The sequence below is a fragment of the Pelodiscus sinensis genome, chromosome 6 (genome assembly GCF_049634645.1).
Source record: "Pelodiscus sinensis isolate JC-2024 chromosome 6, ASM4963464v1, whole genome shotgun sequence".
Lineage (NCBI taxonomy): Eukaryota > Metazoa > Chordata > Testudines > Trionychidae > Pelodiscus > Pelodiscus sinensis.
In genome coordinates, this window is record NC_134716.1 from 40,435,706 (window position 1) to 40,456,928 (window position 21,223).

Genomic DNA, 21,223 nt, shown 5'->3' on the forward strand with positions numbered 1-21,223 from the left:
TTTGGGAATGGAAAGAAAACCCCTCAGTTGTCTATTTCTAAGATGAACTGTCCCATTCCTTTGTTTTTTTTCTGTTCCTTTTCAAGTTCCAATATATCTGTGAGATAGGACAACCAGAACAGCACACAGTATTTAAGGTGTAGGTGTACCTTCTATTTATATAGTAGCATTTATAATCTTTATTATCCACCCTTTCCTAATGTTGTTCAGTTTTTTTTACTTCCACTGCACATTGAGCAGATATTGTGAGTAAGGTTTTATTGAGCTTTTTCCCCAGCATTGCATCAATTGCAATTGAGCAATTCTCTTATTAGTGCCAAAGTTCAGCTAAAATGTTTACCATTCAGGAAAGGCACAAGTCAGAGCTGCACATTCTCTTTTGGTTTGCTCTAACAGATATTCAAAGTCTATTTTATAACCAATGTAAACATCAATAAATTGTTTATTTCAAAATTATTTTGGTTCATCTTGTTTGGTGAACAACTTTGAATCTATGAACTTTACAGGAAAAGGTAAATTTAACCTATGTATCCCATCACCTTTTAAGGTAAATCACATTTATACTGAATAGCCAATGAAGGGATTTGTTTACATCATTTGATAAAATACAATGCAAAGATAAAAGTACTGTATAAATAATACAAAGTGAATAATCTTCAATTACTAATATTTAAATTTGAAACAGGCTACAGAAGAGACACACCGTCCAAAACTGAGCTGGTTTTCTAAACAGAATGAACAGTCAAGTGTGCTTTTTCATCATCTGTAACATTTTACCTACTTTAATGGTAGTCTTCATACTTTTGATTTCCTTTCCTTCCCCTCTCTTTTATAATCCAAACATTGTTTGTTAATCTCGATAAAAATAAGTCTGTATGATGCTCCAAAATTCTTACTCAAATGCCAAACATCAAGATGTTTCACTTAGTTAAAAAAATCAGTAATTGTGCAAAAACACAAGACTAATTGCTCACAAAGAATTTTTAATTCATTTATTACCTGTGCACAAGAGAAATAGCTACCAATAAAACCTCAGAAGATATACAGTATTTTTACATGGTGGTTAAAAGTAATTAGAATATCACATGACACTGTCAGTGAAAGTAATTCTTCCAATTACAAATCATAATGCATGTTAGAATCTCAATGAGAAGCCAAAAAGCCTTAGAAGCAGTATCAGAGCATAACAATAGTGCTCTTTCTATCTGCACAAAGATTAAGATAATTTACAGTCAATCCTTGTGAATACTGAGACAATATTACAATGCAGGTTTCTGTACAGTTAGATGTACATTTAGAGATAATTAGATCAATAATTATGGAATATTTTCAATGAACTTTCCTAAGCTCTTTTGCTGAGAGATGTTTACCAAAAATCTGATGTTTCTGCACAAGGAAATGTGTCAGTTTTATTTGTTCTGGCATTTTTGGTTATATATATTTGTTCTATTACAACGTGTAAGTTCCTAGATGCAAGATGTTTCCAATGTGTATATGGTGTGTATATTTTATACAAATAAAATAAAAGATGATAGATTAAATCAACTGGTATAAATCTTACAGCATTTTACTAGCAAAAAATACATGCTGAAGTCACAAAAAGCAGTTTTGATACCCACAAATCATAGCTTTAATTTGTTTTTTTTAATAGTTTGTATTCTACATAAATTACTACCCAAAGCTAATGTTTAAGTAGTAAATTGGACAATTGCAGGCCAGACAAACCTGTTCATTCAACTGTGAAGGATAATAGTTGTTTAAAAAAAAAAAATCACAATTAATGCAGAACAAAGAAGTGTTTGATGCATGCAACAACTGAGTGAAAAAAGCATTGATTCCCACTGTTCAAAGAAAACTACTGCACTCCACCTTAAAATGCATCAGACTGGCTTGTTATTTGTTATTAACAAGACAATCCCAAGAGTCAGACTGAAATAAAGCAGGTATTTTAAAGATTTCAGAGCTGTTATCAAAAATAAATTACATTTTTCAAGTTAAAGAAATGTTGCTATGATGGCTGGGAGCCCAGTAGCCTCTCAATAGCTGCATTGATATCTCCTCCAGTTGCTATTAGAGCTTGTAAGTTTGCTTCACGATTCAAGAAGCCCATTGCACTGAGCTGCTCCAGTTGTTGCTGAAATCTGACTTCTGGATTTTGCAACTGCTAAAAAGAGAACAATTTATTTCAAGCTTAATACAAATACAGTGAACAAATTGTACTAGATGATTAAAATACAGTTGAATCTGTTCCATACTTTGCCTTGGCCTATTAGTTCTGCAACTAAAGTTTCCTTTCAGTCTCCAAAACCAAATAGCAAAATTGGAATAAATGAACAACTGCATCTTTCTCTGAGCATATTTTGGTGACTGGTTTAAGAATAGAAGAGATGCTGCATGTCTGATGTGATGTAAGGGAGCAAAGCAAGATCATGTGAAAGTAAGAATTATTTCCTTAAAATAATTCCTTAAGTGTCATTCCTAGAGTGTTCTAACTGAAACAAAATGTTAAATTCAATGATACTAGTATACTTACTTGGGAGATTTTTTGATTAAAAAAATGTATTGTTGGCAATGGTGTTACTCAATGTGATGGCACATTCCTGTTATTGGCATATCACTTTTTTAATTTCTAAAGGCTTTAAAAAGAAATATTTGAAGTTTGCAAAATCTTTTACATCAGCCACAACATCTAAATGGAGAACTGAACAGCTGTGCTTTTATGGTCTGATCCTGCTCCCACACAATCAGTAGCAGAACTCTGACTAACTTTGATGGTACAGAACTGTACAAACATCTGATGGTTAGAAGCCGCCTTTGAAACCATTTTAATTATACGTGACAAAATTATTTAAAATACCTATAGTAAACAAAAAGGCTAAAGAAATTACACTTCTTGCTGTTTCCAGATGTTGTCATTCCAAGAATTCTTTAACTCCAGTTTTGGTAGGTAAGCAACAAAGGAGAAACTGTTTTTCAAATACTTGGTTTTTAAACAAGTGAAGATTGTTACAAGAATTAGTGATCAAGCCATAGAAATGCAAAAAAACCCTTTTTTTGTTCTTCATTAAGGCTGCCATTCCACTTGGATTCCAGCTATAAAATCCATGTTCGAATATTACAGCACAGTTTGTATGGCTGTTCTGAACTCTCTACATTGTTTACACACAAACATTTCTCTTATCCAACATTTTTACCTACTATTTTATTTGCTACTTGGTACTCTGTTTAACAAATTAAGCAAAAACTTTTTCCTCTGATTTCTAGTTTAGTGTCAACATTTGCACAATGTTATTTGTAGTGAGTGTTCTTTGTCCGTATAGACTCTTGATATAGCAACTAGGCTGACAAATATTTTGAAGATAAGATGTTACTGTACAAACAAGAATTAGCAGAAATCTTAGGGGCTAGTCCAGTGCCTGAAACAACTAAACTTGAATTCTGAAACCTAGTTTGTTTCAAGTTTGCAGTAAGAGGCAGAACCCAAATTAAGAACTGTATAGCATTGAGAAGACTAAATTTGCTCTTTGTATTACAGAAACAAGAGACAGGACTATGTAGCACTTTGAAGACTAACAAGATGGTTTATTAGGTGATGAGTTTTCATGGGCCAGACCCACTTCCTCAGATCAAATAGTGGAAGAAAATTGTCACAACCATATATACCAAAGGATACAATTAAAAAAATGAACACACATGAAAAGGACAAATCACATTTCAGAACAGAAGGGGGAGGGGAGGTAAATGTCTGTGAGCTAATGATATTAGAGGTGATAATTGGGGAAGCTATCTTTGTAATGGGTAAGATAATCGGTCATGCTTAAATTTGACACTTTACACCTAAGTTTGAATAAAGACCCCAATTATCACCTCTAATATCATTAGCTCACAGACATTTACCTCCCCTCCCCCTTCAGTTCTGAAATTTGATTTGTCCTTTTCATATGTGTTCATTTTTTTAATTGTATCCTTTGGTATATATGGTTGTGACAATTTTCTTCCACTATCTGATCTGAGGAAGTGGGTCTGGCCCACGAAAGCTCATCACCTAATAAACCATCTTGCTAGTCTTTAAAGTGCTACATAGTCCTGTTTTTTGTTTCAGTTACACCAGACTAACACGGCTACATTTCTATCACTTTGTATTACAGGAGACCCTTAACTTGCGATGTGATTGGTTCCAGGGGAAGTGTCACAGGGTGAAGTCGTCATAACTCGAACCCTTATTTACAATAGGCGCCATCGTAAATGCAGGCTGAGGAAGTAAGTTGTGGTTTTTTGGCCCCTTCTGCACTTACAAAAATGATTTGAAGTGCGGGGGGTCGAAACTCAGGCAGTCGCAAGTCAGGGGCCTCCTGTACTGAGGACATTTTGCACCCTGTAGGAAACTTCTACCACTATCTCAGTCTTTCAGATCAAGACAATGCAAATGAAACCTACCTAGAATTGAAATAGCTTAAAAAAAATGACAGGCCAGAGGCAAAAGTGAAAGGCCCAAAATCCACAGCGATTCTACTCATTTCTCTTTACATATGAACTCAAGGGCTAATGGGCACCAGGACAAATATTAAAATTTCATTTTCTCCCAGTATTTATTCTCATATCTAAGAAAGTAACAGTTTTCTAGCCTGATCCTCTCATCCATCCATGGGCCAGCAGTATTAAGCATGTGTGTTTCCCCCTCTCCTCCTCTAGTACTCCTTCCTACTGCCATTTTTAGCCTACATTGATAAATAAAAAATTAGCTACATCCTACAACTTTAAGATGTATCTATCTGCTATCTTACCTGAGCATTTGCACTGGCAAGAGCCTGCAACATTTGCTGAACAAATTGTTGGTGACCAGGTTCAGTGAGTCCTGAGGCTGGACTTGTATTCTCACTGGGGATGGAGCTAGGTACGGTTGTCCCTGTAGGACCTCCAGTGCTTCCTAATCCTCCTACAACAGGATTAAATCTGCAGAGATGAGGAACAACAATGCTAACATTCACTTCTGTATTCAAATTGATCATATTCTGTTATTCCTGCCCTCAACAACTGTCACATTGGAATTCTGTGGATATCAGTGGAAATGTAGAACGTGACTTTAGTGTAAATAAAGTACAAAAGCATCCAAACACAGTAAGATCCCTTATAAACATTAGCATTTTAGCATACACGGAAGGGGAAAAATGCCTAAAATGAAGGGCTAGGTCTAGACTGGCATGATTTTCCGCAAATGCTTTAAACCGAAAAGTTTTCCGTTAAAAGCATTGGCAGAAAAGAGTGTCTAGATTGGCACAGACGCTTTTCCGCAAAAGCACTTTTTGCAGAAAAGCATCCGTACCAATCTAGACGCGCTTTTCTGCAAATAAGCCCCGATCGCCATTTTCACAATCGGGGCTTTTTTGCGCAAAACAAATCTGAGCTGTGTACACTGGCCCTTTTGCGCAAAAGCTTTGCGCAAAAGGACTTTTGCCCGAATGGGAGCAACATAGTATTTCTGCAAGAAGCACTGATTTCAGACAGTAGGAAGTTAGTGTTCTTGCGGAAATTCAAGCGGCCAGTGTAGACAGCTGGCAAGTTTTTCCGCAAAAGCTGCTGCTTTTGTGGAAAAACTTGCCAGTCTAGACGCAGCCAAGGTGTTTAGTAAACTGAAGATAGAGTATGTGTAGAACAATTCGTGCAAGCAGAGAAGCTTCTAAATTGACAGAAGCAAGACAAAAAACTGATAAAGCAAATTTAAAATAAATAAAGATGTGTACAAGTTTGTTGGGGCAGTTCTTACCCTGGTATAAGCCCAGGTGCTTCTGTTGCTAGTGTCTGCAAGCCCTGCTGAATCTGTAACAAAGCTTGCATTGCTCTAGGGTTTGACATTGCTGACAGCGTGTCAGGGTTCTGCATCTAAAAAAGGGAAAATACACATTATGTAGCAAACATTTACCAAGTTAATCTTTATAACTCTTTGTTTTCTGTAGTCAATCTCATCCCCTCAATACCCATCATTGCTCATCTTTTTATTTTATGCCTTAGTCTGCAACCCCTATTGTAATGGTGCCCTCTTCTGCAACAGCAGCTCTACCAAGAGTGGAGACAAGTGACAGAGAAAGCAATATCCTCAAAAAATGCTGCTACATGTAAACCTAGCCCATGCATGTAACTTCTTGGGGGAGTTCAAAGAACTACGATGAGACACAAGAATGATTTTCTAGAACACAGATGAAGAGAATTACCTAGAGAATCCCTAGGAAAAAGCGAATGCAAATTACCCACTTCCAGTGATGCAAAAATCCAGCTTTCTGAGGCTATACCTTTGAGGAGAGGATGATTGTCTCCTGATTACCTGTCACTGGAGGTTAATAGCCTGAGCTACACAGAAACAAGATGGCTTGCCCAGTCTTAGTTCTGAGACAATTATGAACTTGTAGCCAAAGGAAAACCCAGTTGTGAGTTTTGAAGGACACCCATCTACCAGAGCCCAGAGTTTCAGCTGGAGTCATCTCCAGGGTTGATAAAAATTGATTTTAAAATATATATATATATATATATATATATATATATATATATATATATATATATATATATATAGTTTTTAAAAAGTCAGTAATAAAATACATTTTTCATTTTTAAATAAGTTACAATTAAGTCTCATCCCAAATATGCTACACCTACACTTAAGTCTCATAAAAATGAATTAATGGCTCTAGTCTGTCCAGCCTAACAACCGGTTCTTGCTTCTTGAAAGTTCTGGGCTTTCAATTTCTTAGCAGACGAAAAAGCAACATGTGCAAAGAGACACAGGCTGGATAGGATTGTTTTTATGTGGTGATGGACCTTGACCGAGCACGGCAGGAGTTAAGAAATTATCTTAAGACAGAAAGACAATATATAGAAAAGGACGGAGGCAGTATAGAAAGGAACAGTGGACTGAAAAGAACAAGGGAAGACATTATTAAGGAGACACACAGCTTTCTATATTCCTCCACACTTTTGCCACAGAAAAACATTCCTGGCTTCTGGGCTTAAGAGAAACTCTAGCTGGGAATTTTTAGAAGAAATTAGTTCCCTGTGTAAACAAAAGAAAATGTGTCAAGTGTAAGCAATGCAAAAAGATAATGTAGTTGGAAGAATGAATCATCCTAAGGAAACCTGCTTATTAGGAGAAAATTATGTGGATGAAGCTATGGGTCTGGCTGAGTGGATCAACTCATTAGTAACCTGAATAACTCAAAAAAATAAGGAGTCCTCTGACATGTTAAAGACTAATAGATTTATCTGGGCATAAACTTTTCTGGGTTAAAACCCCAAGGTATCATTTTTCAAAACTTTCTGTATGCCTTTTAGTGTAAGTGTGATTTGACAAGTAAATTCCCAAGCTGTTTGCTGTGTTGGATGTTGCTAGAAAAAGAATTAGCTTAGCTAATCCTTATGGTTTGTTTAATTAGTTAACTAGGTTTAGAATCTATCACTCAAGTATACAATACAGAAAGCTGCAGTAAGGGAAATCTAGAGTTGCCAGCTGCCACTGTCATTTTCTTTTATATTATATATACATTCCCCTTTTTTGGGAACATCCTGACCACAGACAATAATGGTGATGCTATAAATCTGTATCCTATTTTACTTCAGCATAACTCAGCTTTTCCAAGGGAATGCCATTTTATCTTTGTTGTCCCAAAAAAACAGAAATGCCACTAGTGCAATGGGGCTTACTTACTCCAAAATTAAGTGTACTCTAAGCACAGCTAGTCTTAGCTTTGGTAACTTGATTTAAATCTATGGGATTTTTTTTGGTGATTTAAACCAATCTATCCTGGTGATCTAAGTTTTTAGCATACATTTTGGTTCTTTTATTGTTTTGAAACATTCTCTCTAATGCTTTTACCTTAAAAATAAATGTGCTTCTTTATAAGGAGCTATGTTATAATTTACAGGGCTCAACTAAATGCTGTTTCTACTCGCCTCACACGGTCACTCCGTGTGCCCCATTCATGCGGTCTGGTGCATGCGCAGTGTGGAGCTGGCAAGAAGCTCTCGCCGCAGTTTGTCGAGCCCCAATAATTTATAATAGCAGGTAATATACTGGGCATAGCATCTGGAGAAAAAGAAAATCACAATTTGCTGACTTTTTAAGCAGTCTGGCTTGCTAGGAATATCACAGTGTAAATTAGAGAGCTATGAAGCTGTAACACACCAAGACAGGAGGAAATGAAAGTCGATGGCTGAAGAGCTGGAGCCTAAAATGAGTGACTTTGGTGGATGACAGGGGGAGGAGGAGGAGAAATAACAATGAAGTTGGCCTGAATTATGACAAGCACTGTTTCTCACTAGTCTTCCAGCAAAATGTATCATCTGACATACTTGATCTTCCAAATAGGACTTCTAATAAAATTCAAACTTTGCAAGTGCATACCCACTACTCCTTCTCTGTATTATCTATAATGCCATACCAACACCTTACTGATATACCAGAATGCTACTTATATGATGTATACCAAGGGTGGGGAACTCCTGCCCAGGGATAACATCCAGCCCACGGCAAGACTCTGTACTGCAGATGGTACGTTCTGAGCCTTGGAGTCCCCCCCCCACATACACACTACACTGGATTGGAAACTGTGGCTTGTGGCAAACAGGGAAACTCCACAAGCTGTCCTTGCATGCTGGTGCTGCTCCTGTCATACCCAATGGGATCTGCAGCGAGGCACCTGCAATCAAGGACAGCATGCAGAGCCACCTGCCCTTTAAAAGGCAACAAGGACATGCCAGCTGCTTTCTGGAGCAGCATGGGGCCAGGACAGGCAAGGAGTCTGCCTTAGACCCAATGTGCAACTCACTGGGAGCCACACGAGGGACACGCTCCATGCCCCATCCCACATCCTAAGCCTCTGCCCCAGACCTGAGCCCCTTCTACACCCTAACTCCCTCACAGAGCCCACACCACTGGCCCAGAACCTCTTCCTGCACCCCAGCTCCCTCAAATACCCCTACCCTCTGCCTCAGCCAATAGGTGAGGAGGTGGGGGGAGAAGAGGCAGTGTGGAAGGAATGGGGTATGGAAGAGGGCAGATGGAAAGAAATGAGGGTTGGGAACAGAGAAGAAAGGGGAATAGAGGTATCACGGGGGAAATGGGAGTCCAGCATGAACAGTCTCTCCGCAGCAGCTGGGGCTCTCTGGTTAAGAAGGCCCATTACACCCTCACCCTGACAAGCATTTCCGCCACCATACACCTGGGCACATCTGAAAGTACCGCACACCCAGATTCCCACTGCACAGAGCCCCAGCAAGCTGCACCTGGACTCCCCACCCCATCAAGCCCCACTTCCCCAGCACCTGGACACGCCACCAGGTCCCACTTTTCTCCCAATCCCAGAGTCCCATTGCCCCTACACCCAGAACCCCTGTGCATTCAGATTTCACCACTGAACCATCCATTCCCAGATTCTTGGATGCCCCCACATTAATTCCTCCACACTTGGATCATGCTGGGCTCAGCCTGCCTAGCCAAACCTGGTATGCCTGGCACACAGGAGCAGGGCCTGCCCTTACACTGTGTTAGGATCAGGTGCAGCTTAACTGAGTTCCTGTAGTAGGGGACAGTGATGTCCCCACCTCAATGCAGCCAGAGGCCTGTGCTCCTGACTACTAGAAATGTGAAGATCTGGGGTTTCTTGTCAGATTTCCAGTATGACATTGGACCTATAATTTAAGACATGATCTCAAGGGGAGTTTTTCCACTGATTAAAATACAGCGGATAAGGAACTTAATTATCCTGTGTCTCAGTTTTTACAACTGAAAAAAGGGATGATAATAATACTTGCCTGCCTCACAGGAGTAAATTAGTTGGTTTTGGTTAGGTGCTTTGACGTCATCAGATGTAAAGTGCTTAGAAATGCAATTTTACAAAAAAAAAAAAATCCAAAATCTTTCTGCTTCATTCAATTTGGGACTTTATGGGATGACAACAACTCCTACTTTGTGATGCTGAAGCACTCTGCCAGCAAAGGCAGGGTTATCATCACTTTTCAAAGCATTAGGCAAAGAGACAGGTAGGCCAGCCAGCCTTATGCTGTGTGTGCGGTAAATGTGTGCGCTTCAGGGAAGGCTGGATCATTTGTGGCAGCAGGCATCTGATGCTGGCTTGTCTTCAGGGCCAGGGCCAGCTAAGTTGGACTAAGTGGAGCAATAAATCACCAGGAGAAACAGATCTCCCTTCACCTGGTCCACAGTCCTTCAGAGCTTTCCCACAGTTAAGCAATGGCTTGGTCTGGGGCAACTGGATTTTTTTACTTCTTCAAATTCTTGAAAGGGCAGGGAGACCATTTGCTTAGGGAGGGAGATGAGCTTGAGTGATGGGAGCCTACAGAGATGGGTGTACAGGGAAGAGGGATGTGGTGACAAAGAAGAGAGGATGTATTGGTAGGGTAGGTCTTCACTCTTCTCAGTGGATGGGAGGTATATTTGCCTGGTGAAAACAGTATTGGGGAATTGATTCCTTCTCCTCTAGGAATATTGGCTCTGCCACACTGGTACATAAAGCTGGCTTCACCATGCTGCCTCAATGGGACATTTTGCCTTCTTGGTTCTATGAGCTGAACGGTGATTATTGTTGAAGCAGCAGCCGGCCTTTATTGTACTGCCGCAATCCATGTCCATTGGCAGTTATTCATTGTTTGAGGTGCTTACCACTGTTGAAACAAACATAGGAAGCCCTCAACTTGTGTGAAGTGAAAATGAGGTGGCAGCTTTTGCAGTCTGATTACAGTCATTTTCTTCCTGGGGGAAGGGGGAGGGGGCAAATGCCGGCTAAGGCTGAGGCCTGACACCTTGTTTTATTGTGTAAAGAAAGGACAGATTTCTCAATTAACTTTAACTCAGAGATGGGCAATCATTTTTGATGGGGGGCCACTCCAAGGTTTTGGTAAGTGGTCAAGGGCCACACTTTTCTATGGAGGAGGTGATTGGGCTGGGGGGCAAAGCCAGAGCACAAAGCCTCCCCCCCTGCGGGGCATTTGGCACCTAGAGGGAACCGCCAACCGTTTTGAGCAGCCTCAGGTTACAGTAGGCAGAGAGCGTACCTCGGGGCCTTGGCCAAGCAGTCTGCCAGCTGGCTCAAAAGGCTTGCCCACCCCTGCTTTAACTGTGTTCCCCAGGATAAATGAGAAGGGTACTGGGAATTTGCAAGCTACCGGCCTGTCAAGTTATCAGGGTATATAAAAAACAAAAACTGTGGCTGACATTTCTTATTCTCAAATTTAGATCTTTTAATTAGATACCTTCTGCATGTCTGGCACATGGTACAAAACGCTCTTTTTTTTAAAAAAAAGAAAGAAACGCAGAAAAATAGAGCGGGGTTTCCAAAAATTTGCTTGGGTTCAGGGATTTGGCTGGAAGGGGACAAGCACACAGTGAGTAGGATGCAAAGGGAAGGAGAGGGAAGAGAGGAGGGAGACAGTGGGAAGGGGACAGGGGATCTACTGCCTCCACAAGTGGATATTTCACCCATCACCCAGGGTTGAGCCTCAAAAGGTCATGGCTGAAAATTAGGACACGCCAAGAACGAACGACTGTCTTCTCTGTTTTTGAGATTGTGGAAATCCTTTCATTTTAGGGAGAGGGGTTCAGTTTCAAGGTCCACACTTGAAAACAGGCACAAAACAAGCTCAATCTAGCAACAGACATAAAGGGTAACAAGAAAACATTCTACAAATATATTAGAAGAGGAAGACCATTGAAAAATGGGCCTGCCCAGTCTTTGAAGAGGGAAAAACAACAGAAAACGGGGAAATGGCAGTGGTGCTTAATTTCTTTGTTTTGATTTTCACCAAGAAGGTTGATGGTGATTTGATAGTGAATGCTGAAGAAAAGTAGTAAGTTCAGAAGTTAAAATAGGAAAAGAATAATTTTAAAATTTACTTAGAAAAGTTAGAAGCCTTCAAATCACCAAGGCCTGATGAAATGCATACTATGATTATGCAAAGAGATGATTGAGGAGATAGCTGAGCCACTAGCTATCATTTTTGAAAAGCCATGAAAAATTCCAGAAGACTGGAAAAAGGCAAATATAGTGCTCATCTATAAATAATGGAAATAAGGACAACCCAGACAACTACAGACCAGTTAACTTCTGTGCTAGGAAAGATAAAGGAGCAAATAATTAAAAAATCCAATTCGCAAACATCTGGAAAATAATATGGTGATAAACAACAGTCAGCATGGTATTGTAAAAACCAAATCATGTCAAACCAACCTGGTAGCTTTCTTTCATAGGATAACAAGCCTTGTGGATGAGGGGGAAAACGGTAGATGTGGTATACTAAAGAGTAAGGGATTTTATACAGTCTTGCATGACCTCTTCATTAAACAACGAGGGAAATAAAACCTACATCAGAAGAAGGCAATTTTTGATGGGGGGACCATACTCCAAGAATTTGGTAAGTGGTCAAGAGCTGCACTCTTCCATTATACTAAATGGAGGAGGTGCAGGAGTCTGGGATCAAGGTTAGGTGCAGAAGGGAGCTTGCAGTAAGAGTTTAGGGTGTGGTATCCGAGAGGGAGTTTGGGTGATCTGGGGCAGCCGACTGGGATGCAGGAGGGGGTGCAGGTGGTTGTAGTCTGAGGCAGGAGGGGGTGCAGGGATTTGGGTTGTAACCAGGGACAGCAGATTGGGGTGCAAGGTCTGAGAGGGAGTTGTGACCTGAGGAGGGGCGTAAGAGGGGACGCAATGTCTGAGAAGGTGTGTGTGTGGGGGGAGAAGAGGGCTGGAGCAGGGGTGTAGAAAGAAGGTTTGGGTTACATGGGGTAGAGGAGCAGAGGGTTGGGGGAGGTAGGAGCTAGGGTACCCAGAGAATAGTCATCAATTGTTCAGTGTCATGCTAGAAAGGCATATTGAGTGGGGTCCTGCAGGGATTAGTTTTGGGACAGATTCCGTTCTGTATCTTTAGCAACTATTTAGATAATGGCAGAGAGCTGTGGTGTCCAACATGCTAGCCACATATGGCTATTTGGCCAGTTGAGTGTGGCTAGTTCATTATAGTGGCTACTGCCTCAGAACTGGTTGGACACTGTGGGCATAGATAGTATGCTTATAAAGCGTGTGGATTATACCAAGCTGGGAGGGTTTGCAACTGCTTTGGAGGCTAGGGACATAATTCAAAATGATCTGCACAAACTGAAAAAATGATCAGAAGTAAACAGGATGAAATTCAATAAGAAAAAAATCAAAGTATTCCACTGAAGAATGAACAATCAGTTGCGCACACAGTGCTTTTTTTGTGACAGTACTGACCGGTACGCAATGCCGGCACCTCCAGACGCAGTACCGGCACTTCCAGTCAGAGCTCAACAACTTTTCCCCTGGAGTACCGGCACTTTTATTTTTAAACAAAAAAAGCACTGTGCACACATATAAATTGTAAAGTGACTGTCTAGGAAGCAGTATTGAAAAAAGGTATGTAGGGGTCATAGTGGACCACAAGCTAAATATGAGTCAACAGTTGCACAAATACACACAAAAAAAGCAAAATGGATGTACATTCTGGGATGTATAACAAGAGTGTTATAAGCAAAACATGAGGGCTACATCGGCAAGATTTTGCGCAAATATTCTTTAACAAATATTTGCGCAAGAGTGTGTGTACACTGGCATGTGAGTTTTCATGAGATTTGCTTTTGCACAAGAGCATCCGTGCCAGTGTAGACGGATTTTAGCCATTGGGCTTTCTTGCCCAAAAAATTCATGTTGCCTGTCTACACTGGCCTCTTGTACAAGAACAGTTGCACAAGAGGGCTTATTCCTGAGCAGGAGCACCATAGTTCTTGCACAAGAAGCACTCATTTTACACATTAGAACGTCAGTGTTCTTGCGCAAGAACTCCCCGTCAGTGTAGACAGGCAGCATGTTTTTGCGCAAAAGCAGCCGCTTTGGCGCAAGATTGCGCCAATGTAGAGACAGACGAGAAGTAATTCTTCTGCTCTACTCTGTGTTGATTAGAGAATTGCATCTAGTTCTGGGCATCTCACTTGAAGAAAGATGGGGACAAACTGGAGAAGGTCCAGAGAAGAGCAACAAAGGTCTAGAGCAGTGGTTCCCAACGTGGTGCCCACAGGCGCCATGGCGCCCGCCAGGGCATTTATGTGCACCCTCCGCATGATTTGGGTTGCCTTGCCACCCCAGTACGTGGCACATGCATGGCCTCTGCCCCGGGGTGCATGTGCGGTGCCGGCCCTGGGCGCGTGGCGCATGAGCAGCCTCACCCCAGGCAGCCCCAAAAGGTTGGGGACCACTCACTGGTCTACAGTATGTGATCTATGAGGGAAGTTTGAAAGAATTGGGTTTGTTTAGTATGGAAAAGGGAAGACTGAAGGGATATGATAACAGTTTTAAGTGCAAAAGAGGGTGTTACAAGGAAGAGGGAGAAAAACTATTCTCGTTAATCTCTAATAAAACAAGAAGCAATGGGCTTAAATTGCAGCATGGGAGGTTTAGATTGGACATCAGGAAAAACTTCCTGTCAGGGTGATTAAGCACTGGAATAAATTGCCTAGAGAAGTTGTGGAATCACCATCATTGGAGATTTTAAAGACCAGGTTAGACAAACACCTGTCAGAGATTATCCAGATTAGGGGTGGGCAATAATTTTTGGCAGGGGCCACCCTCAAAGAGGCAGGGTCAGGATGCTTCCAGGCTTCCCCACCTACAGACCAGAATTGGTCTGGCGGTGGGGGAGCCCCTTTGCCCCCCCCCCCAAATTAAGCACCCATGCCTTTGGCAGGGCAGGAAGAGGTTCCCCCTCGCCCAGGAAGGGGAAGCGAACCAAGTTTTCTCTGCCCTGCCAGGAGCACTTAGTACTGCGAAGCGCCATGCGCTCCTGGCAGGGCAGGAGGAGACTTCACGCGTTCCCCTGCCCCCAAACTCTGATTGGCCTGGGGACAGGAGAAGTACACAAAGTTTCCTCCACCCTCCCCCCCCTCCCCCGTGAGGAGCAGGTTTCGCACGCACCCTAACCCCCAGGCCAATCAGAGCTTGGAGGCAGGGGAGTACACAAAGTTTCCTCTGCCCTGGAAGGCACGTGCAGCACTTTAAGTGCCGCATGCTCCTCCCATGGCGGGGGTAGGGTGGAGGAAGGTTCGTGCACTCCCCTGCCCCCAAGCTCTGATTGGCTTAGGGGCAGGGAAGCGTGCAAAACCTCCTCCCACTCTGTGGGGAATGTGCAGCACTCTGAAGTGCCTCGCACTCCTTGCAGGACAGGGGTAGGGCGGAAGAAATTTCGCATGCTCCTCCTGTCCCCAGGCGAATCAGGGCTCGGCAGGTGGGGAAGTGTGTGAAGTCTCCTCCCATCTTGCCAGGAATGCACAGCGCTACATGCTCCTGGCAGGGTGGAGGAAACTTCATGCACTCCCCACCTCCCAGGCCTTGATTGGCCTGGGGGCAGGGGAGCGGCAAGGCCTCTGTGGGCCGGATCAACCCAATTGGTGGGCCGGATCCAGCCCACAGAGGCCCTTTTGCCCACCCCTGATCTAGATGGTGCTTGGTTCTACCATGACTGCAGAGGACTAGACTTGAGGTCCCTTCCAATTCTAATATTCTATGATTCTAAAAGGTCCTATGAGAAGTAGCAGCTCTTCTAATGACCATTCTTATTGGATGTTTTAGTATAAGATAAAAATCCTATAAAAAACACATTAGGCTTCTAACCACCCTCTTCTTCAGTTTTTCCCTTAGGTTATGTCTACACTATAAGAAAGAACACCTCTGGCACCTGACAGGCTCACGGGGCTCAGGCTGTAAAGCTATAAAACTGGGGTGTAGATGTTTGGGCTCAGGAACTTGTTAGCTTCAACAGATACAGAACAGGATCTGAAGAGACAAATTCTAAATCTTCCCTGATTAAATTCAGGCTAGTAAAACTCATTGAGATATTAAAAGTGCTGGGGTCCCTTCATGCCCACGATGTGTCTTTGAAATAGGTTGGTGAAGTCCAAAGGAAAAGATGTAGATCCACAGCTGGTGAAATGTGTCAGTGTCTAAGGAAGAATCCAATGCCAACATCTTTAAACATCATGTTGACAACTTATCATATAGCGTCCAATATTCTGAGTTTTGTTATAATAGAAATAATTTTGGCTAGACAACTTAAATGTCTTAGATCATCTTAGCCACGTTAATCTAGTACAGACCTGAGTACAGATCAGAAACGACGTTGATGGATTAGGATCTCTCCCAGGAGTGGATAGGGTGGCACACAGATGTGTGCGTTCTTCCTTGCCAAAGCATTCCCACGGACAACTATGCAATCCTCACCATCTCAAAAGACACCATCACTACAATTGCCATGGGATTCAGTCACATCTTCCCCACTGGGGGGGTCATCTAACAGGTTAGCGCAGATGTATGAGCTGCAATGTTTTTAGCTCTGCATCTTCATCTCACTCAGCTCAGTGGTTTGAACATCTGACCCAGCCTCTGGGGAGACCCACAATGAGTGATCTAGTTAAAGCTTAATCCAGAAAAAACAAAGGTGATTTTATGACACATGCAAAAGAGATGTTAATGGTTAACCGGTAAGCCCCTCCTTGTAAGGATGAGGCTTACCAGTTACCATTAACTGGTAGGAGCTGGAGCAGCTTTCTCCTCGCCTCCTGCCTGGAGCGAAGGGTCTCTCCAGCCTGGCCAGACAAGGCCTCGTCTGTGGCGGTGGGGGAACAACTCCAGCAAGGGGCTGGAGCTGCCCCTTGCTCGACCCTGTTTAACTGGTTAAACTTAATGTTTAACCAGTTAACAGGATTTTACATCCCTAAACTATGCAGTCTAAACAAGTCAAGCCGAGCCCCAGAATTCGTATCAACTATGCTCAAGGCACGACGACCTCCAGGAAGTTGCGTCATTGCACAGGCCTCAATAATGTGTGTCATGGTTTGTGGCTTCCTATGCTGACATAGTGGACTGTCTCATTCAAGGAACTCTATCTGGCCTCTATATTTTGGGGAGGGAAATGCAAACCAAGAGCTCATGTTACTGGTGGAGGATTTAGTTTGGTTTAGTATTTGCAAAGCAGCACAAGAAAAAATTAGACAAACTATAATCTGAAATTAAGTAATTATTCATTCCAAACAGAAAGTAGAAGCAATACTTATCTTCTAATAGGTATGTAACTTTGGATATCAACTGGAATGGAGAAGTGAATCTGATGAATCAGCCATTTACAATTTAATATCTAAAAGACCAATCCCCCAATTGAAGCGAGTGTTTGCAATAGAACAGATCAGGCCTTTATACTTTCAACCAGAATAAAAAGACCATATGTATGCAATTTGGCTACACTACTCTTTTACTCACTTGTTGAAGGAAAGTTGGCAGTTGTTGTCTCATTTGTTCCTGAAGCTGAGGATTTCCAGCAAATAAGGGATTATTCAGCATCATCTATGGGGCAAATGTTCAATTTTAGCTGAAAATACTCAATACAGAAATAAAGCTGCTTCCCTCCCGGCACCACCAGAAAAAGGTGATTTAGTGCAACTTGTATATTTAGTTTATTTATAATTAACTGTTTTACATGACAATTAGGATGTTCTTTGAAAAAAATTGTTTACATTACCATGCTATTTTCCTTTACTTACTATCCAAAACCAATTTCTGATAAGCATTGAGTCATCTAACACAGTGCAAGACAGTGGGGGGCTGTTTTGTTTTTATCCAAATGGAAGTACCAAGATATATGCATAAACATCCCCTCCTTGCAGATGAGACAGCGCGAAAAGGATGAATTGGATAGGCTTGCACATAACATACTCAAGGACTATTCCTTTATGCAAATATTCAATGTATGCAAAAAGCCACTGAAGCTCCCGTTAGGTTTTGTTTTAAAGCATGAGATACTTTTCGTTCCACTCCACAAGGCACTTCCATTCCAACTAACTGCACAAACCGAAACACCCTTGTTTTGCACCACCCCACTCCCTCCATCTCCCCTCAACCTCTCTCCCATCACTTGCTCCAGGCTGGTGCAGGAGATAGGCAGCAGGGTGGTCGGAGTGTGGGAGGGGCCTGTGGGTTGACGCTGGGAAATGGGCAGGGCCCTATTAAATTCATAGTCCATTATGGCCAATTTCATGGTCATGGGATAGGAAAAAATAGGTAAACTTCATGTTTTCAGCTGTTTAAATCTGAAATATCACCATGTTGTAACCATGGGATCCCAAAAAGACATGAATCATCACAAACCTGTCGTAGGAGGCTCATGGGACTGCCATCCTTACTTCAGAGTACAACTCTGAAAGCAGCACAGAAGGGGCAGCAACCAGAGAGCTTCCTGAATCCTGCAGCTGCTGGAGGTTCCAAGAGATAGAGATGGTTCCTGTCTAGTCACCCCATCCTACCACCAGAGCAGTTTGCAGGGGAGGGACAGTCCTGTCCTTCCCCTGCCCAGTCAGAAGTAGGAAGCCCCCTTTGATAGGGGGCTCTCCCAGCAGCACAGGGAAGATATGATCCAACTCCACAAGTCTATTCCATCTGCAGAAACCTCAGGCTCCTGCCCAGTCTCAGACAATGTCCTGCTACAGAGAGAAGCATCCCTAGAGGTGGGTTTGCTCTGGTCCACCCTCCTGCACTTCCACCTCCAGAGCTGTTTGCTAGAGAGGGATGTGTCGTGTCCTGTCCTTCCCGTGCTTAGTCAGAGGTAGGAAGCCCCCTTTGATGGATTGCTCCTAGGAACAAGGAGACCAAATTTCATGGGGAAGGTTTATTTCACGGTCTGTGACATGTTTATCATGGTTGTGAAATTGGTAGGGCCTTAGGCATGGGTTTGGGGGTGCAGGATGCAAGTTCAGTGAGGGAGGGAGGGCTAGGGATGTCATCCTGTAGAGGACAACATGATTAATCGATAAGCTCAGGCTTATCCGTTAATCTTGTTGACTACACACATGCCCGCCCCTCCCTGTTTACCTGTGCTGCAAGATCAGGGTTCTGACTTAGTGACTGCATCATGCTTCTCATATAAGGTGCAGACAACATATTCTGCATAAGCTGTGGATTTTCCGTTATTTGTTGCAACAAGCTCTGCATTCCTGGAGTGTTGAACATACCAGCTTTAAAAGTAGAAAATGGCCATTTCAGCAACGCATAACCATGAAAATAGTAACAGATACATTTTTATTTAATTATAATTAAATATGGCAATGAGTGCAAATTCGTTTCCATAATTTGACATGAGACACTAATTATGGTCTTTAATGGACATTGGCCACAATGTATTTCAAAAAACTTCTCCACATTTAACCCACTATCAAATGAAAAATGCCAAGTGTTTTAATATTTTAGAAGTAACTAGTGCTTAATTTCAACAAATATCTCAAGAACAAATTACTTTTTTTTTTTTTTTTTTAGGAAGGCAGGTTTAAATATGAAAACTAGGTTTTAACAGTGGCAGAAAAGGCAGTACAAGTAATAAAGGCCAAACTGCACACTTAACTCTCCATAACTCTTCTAAACAGTTCAGAAAACCTGATTATCTCATCACAAACGGTACCAAAACTACACGGGACTCCCTACACACAGTTCTGGATTTGTATCTTAAAATATTAATTTACATTTCCTCGGTTATTTATTTTAGTCACTCCTCCACCATCTGACTATGTGATGTCACTACCAAGTCAGATCCAGCACACCTCTTCCCATACTTTGTACAGGAAGAATATGGTGTGCTTTTTGAGTAGTTTGAATAATCTACAGACATTAGTAAGCTTGCAAACCACTCGGAAGAGATGTCAACTTCCAAGTTGCGCAGGAGCACACTGCAAACAAGTTCTTTCTTAACCTGCGAAACTTCAATATGTAACCAACAGTTATGAGTGAGGGGCATTGGACATGGAAATCAAAATATTCTAACTTTCCATTTTGCACATTTTTTAACACCAGCACAAAATGAAACTAATTTGAAACTTTCACAATTAAAAAAACCAAAAAACCCAAGATTATCTTGCAAAAGCAGCGAGGAGTCCTGTGGCACCTTATAGACCAACTGAAGTGTTGGAGCATAAGCTTTCGTGGGCAAAGACCCACTTCGTCAGATGCATGTAGTGGAAATTTCCACAGGCAGGTATAAATATGCAGGCCAGAATCAGGCTAGAGATGACAAGGTGGATTCAATCAGGGAGGATGAGGCCCACTTCTAGTAGCTGATCTGGAGGTGTGAATAGCAAGAGAGGAGAAGCTGCTTTTGTAGTTAGCTAGCCATTCACAGTCTTTGTTTAATCCTGAGTTGATTGTGTCAAACTTGAAGATGAACTGTAGCTCAGCAGTTTCTCTTTGAATTCTGGTCCTGAAGTTTTTTTGCTACCTTTAGATCTGCAATTGTGTGTCCAGGGAGATTGAAGTGTTCCCCTACAGGTTTTTGTATATTGCCATTCCTAATATCTGATTTGTGTCCATTTATTCCTTTATGTAGGGACTATCCAGTTTGGCCCATATATAAAGCAGAGGGGCATTGTTGGCACATGATGGCATATATTACGTTAGTAGATATGCAGGAGAATGAACCAGTGACAGTATGGCTGACCTTGTTAGGTCCTGTGATGGTGTTGCTGGTGTATATATGTGGGCAGAGTTGGCACCGAGGTTTGTTGCATGGATTGGTTCCTGAGTAGGAGTTATTATGGTGCAGTGTATAGTTGTATACAGTACACCATATAGGTGTATATGGTGCTGGTGAGAATATGCTTCAGGTTGGCGGGTTGTCTGTGGGCGAGGACTGGCCTGCCTCCCAAGGCAGAAAGTGAGGGATCATTGTCCAGGATGGGTTGTAGGTCACTAATGATGTGTTGGAGAGGTTTTAGCTGAGGACTGTAGGTGATAGTCAGTGGTGTTCTGTTGGTTTCTTTCTTGGGCTTGTCCTGTAGCAGGAGGCTTCTGGGTACACGTCTGGTTCTGTTAATCTGTCTCCTCACTTCCTTGTGTGGGTATCGTAGTTTACACAATGCTTGTTGAAGATCTTGTAGGTGTAAGTCTCTGTCCGAGGGGTTGGAGCATATGCAGTTGTACCTCAGTGCTTCGCTGTAAACAATGGATCGTGTGGTGTGTCCGGGATGGAAGCTGGAGCATGCAGATAAGCATAGCGGTCGGTAGGCTTTCGGTATAGGGTGGTGTTTATGTCACCGTCACTTATTTGCACCGTGGTGTCCAGTGTTAGTCTATAAGGTGCCACAGGACTCCTCGCCACTTTTACAGATTCAGACTAACATGGCTACCTC

The 21,223-nt window shown here is 42.2% G+C and overlaps 1 protein-coding gene across 2 annotated transcripts in view; it reads right to left on the reverse strand.

Annotated features, from left to right (window-relative positions):
* Window positions 1-977: 977 nt before the first annotated feature.
* Window positions 978-21,223, reverse strand: part of UBQLN1 (ubiquilin 1) — a 44,134-nt gene continuing 23,888 nt past the window's right edge. The window contains exons 7-11 of one of the 2 annotated variants that reach the window (XM_075931763.1): window positions 18,921-19,063; window positions 17,316-17,399; window positions 5,765-5,880; window positions 4,785-4,953; window positions 978-2,161 (exon numbers count right to left, since the gene is read on the reverse strand). In XM_075931763.1, the coding sequence (XP_075787878.1) occupies window positions 2,009-2,161; window positions 4,785-4,953; window positions 5,765-5,880; window positions 17,316-17,399; window positions 18,921-19,063 (665 nt within the window). In that variant the 3' untranslated portion in view covers window positions 978-2,008. Of the gene's footprint in view, window positions 2,165-4,784; window positions 4,954-5,764; window positions 5,881-17,315; window positions 17,400-18,920; window positions 19,064-21,223 lie in introns of both variants that reach the window. The other variant, XM_075931762.1, reaches the window with a different exon arrangement.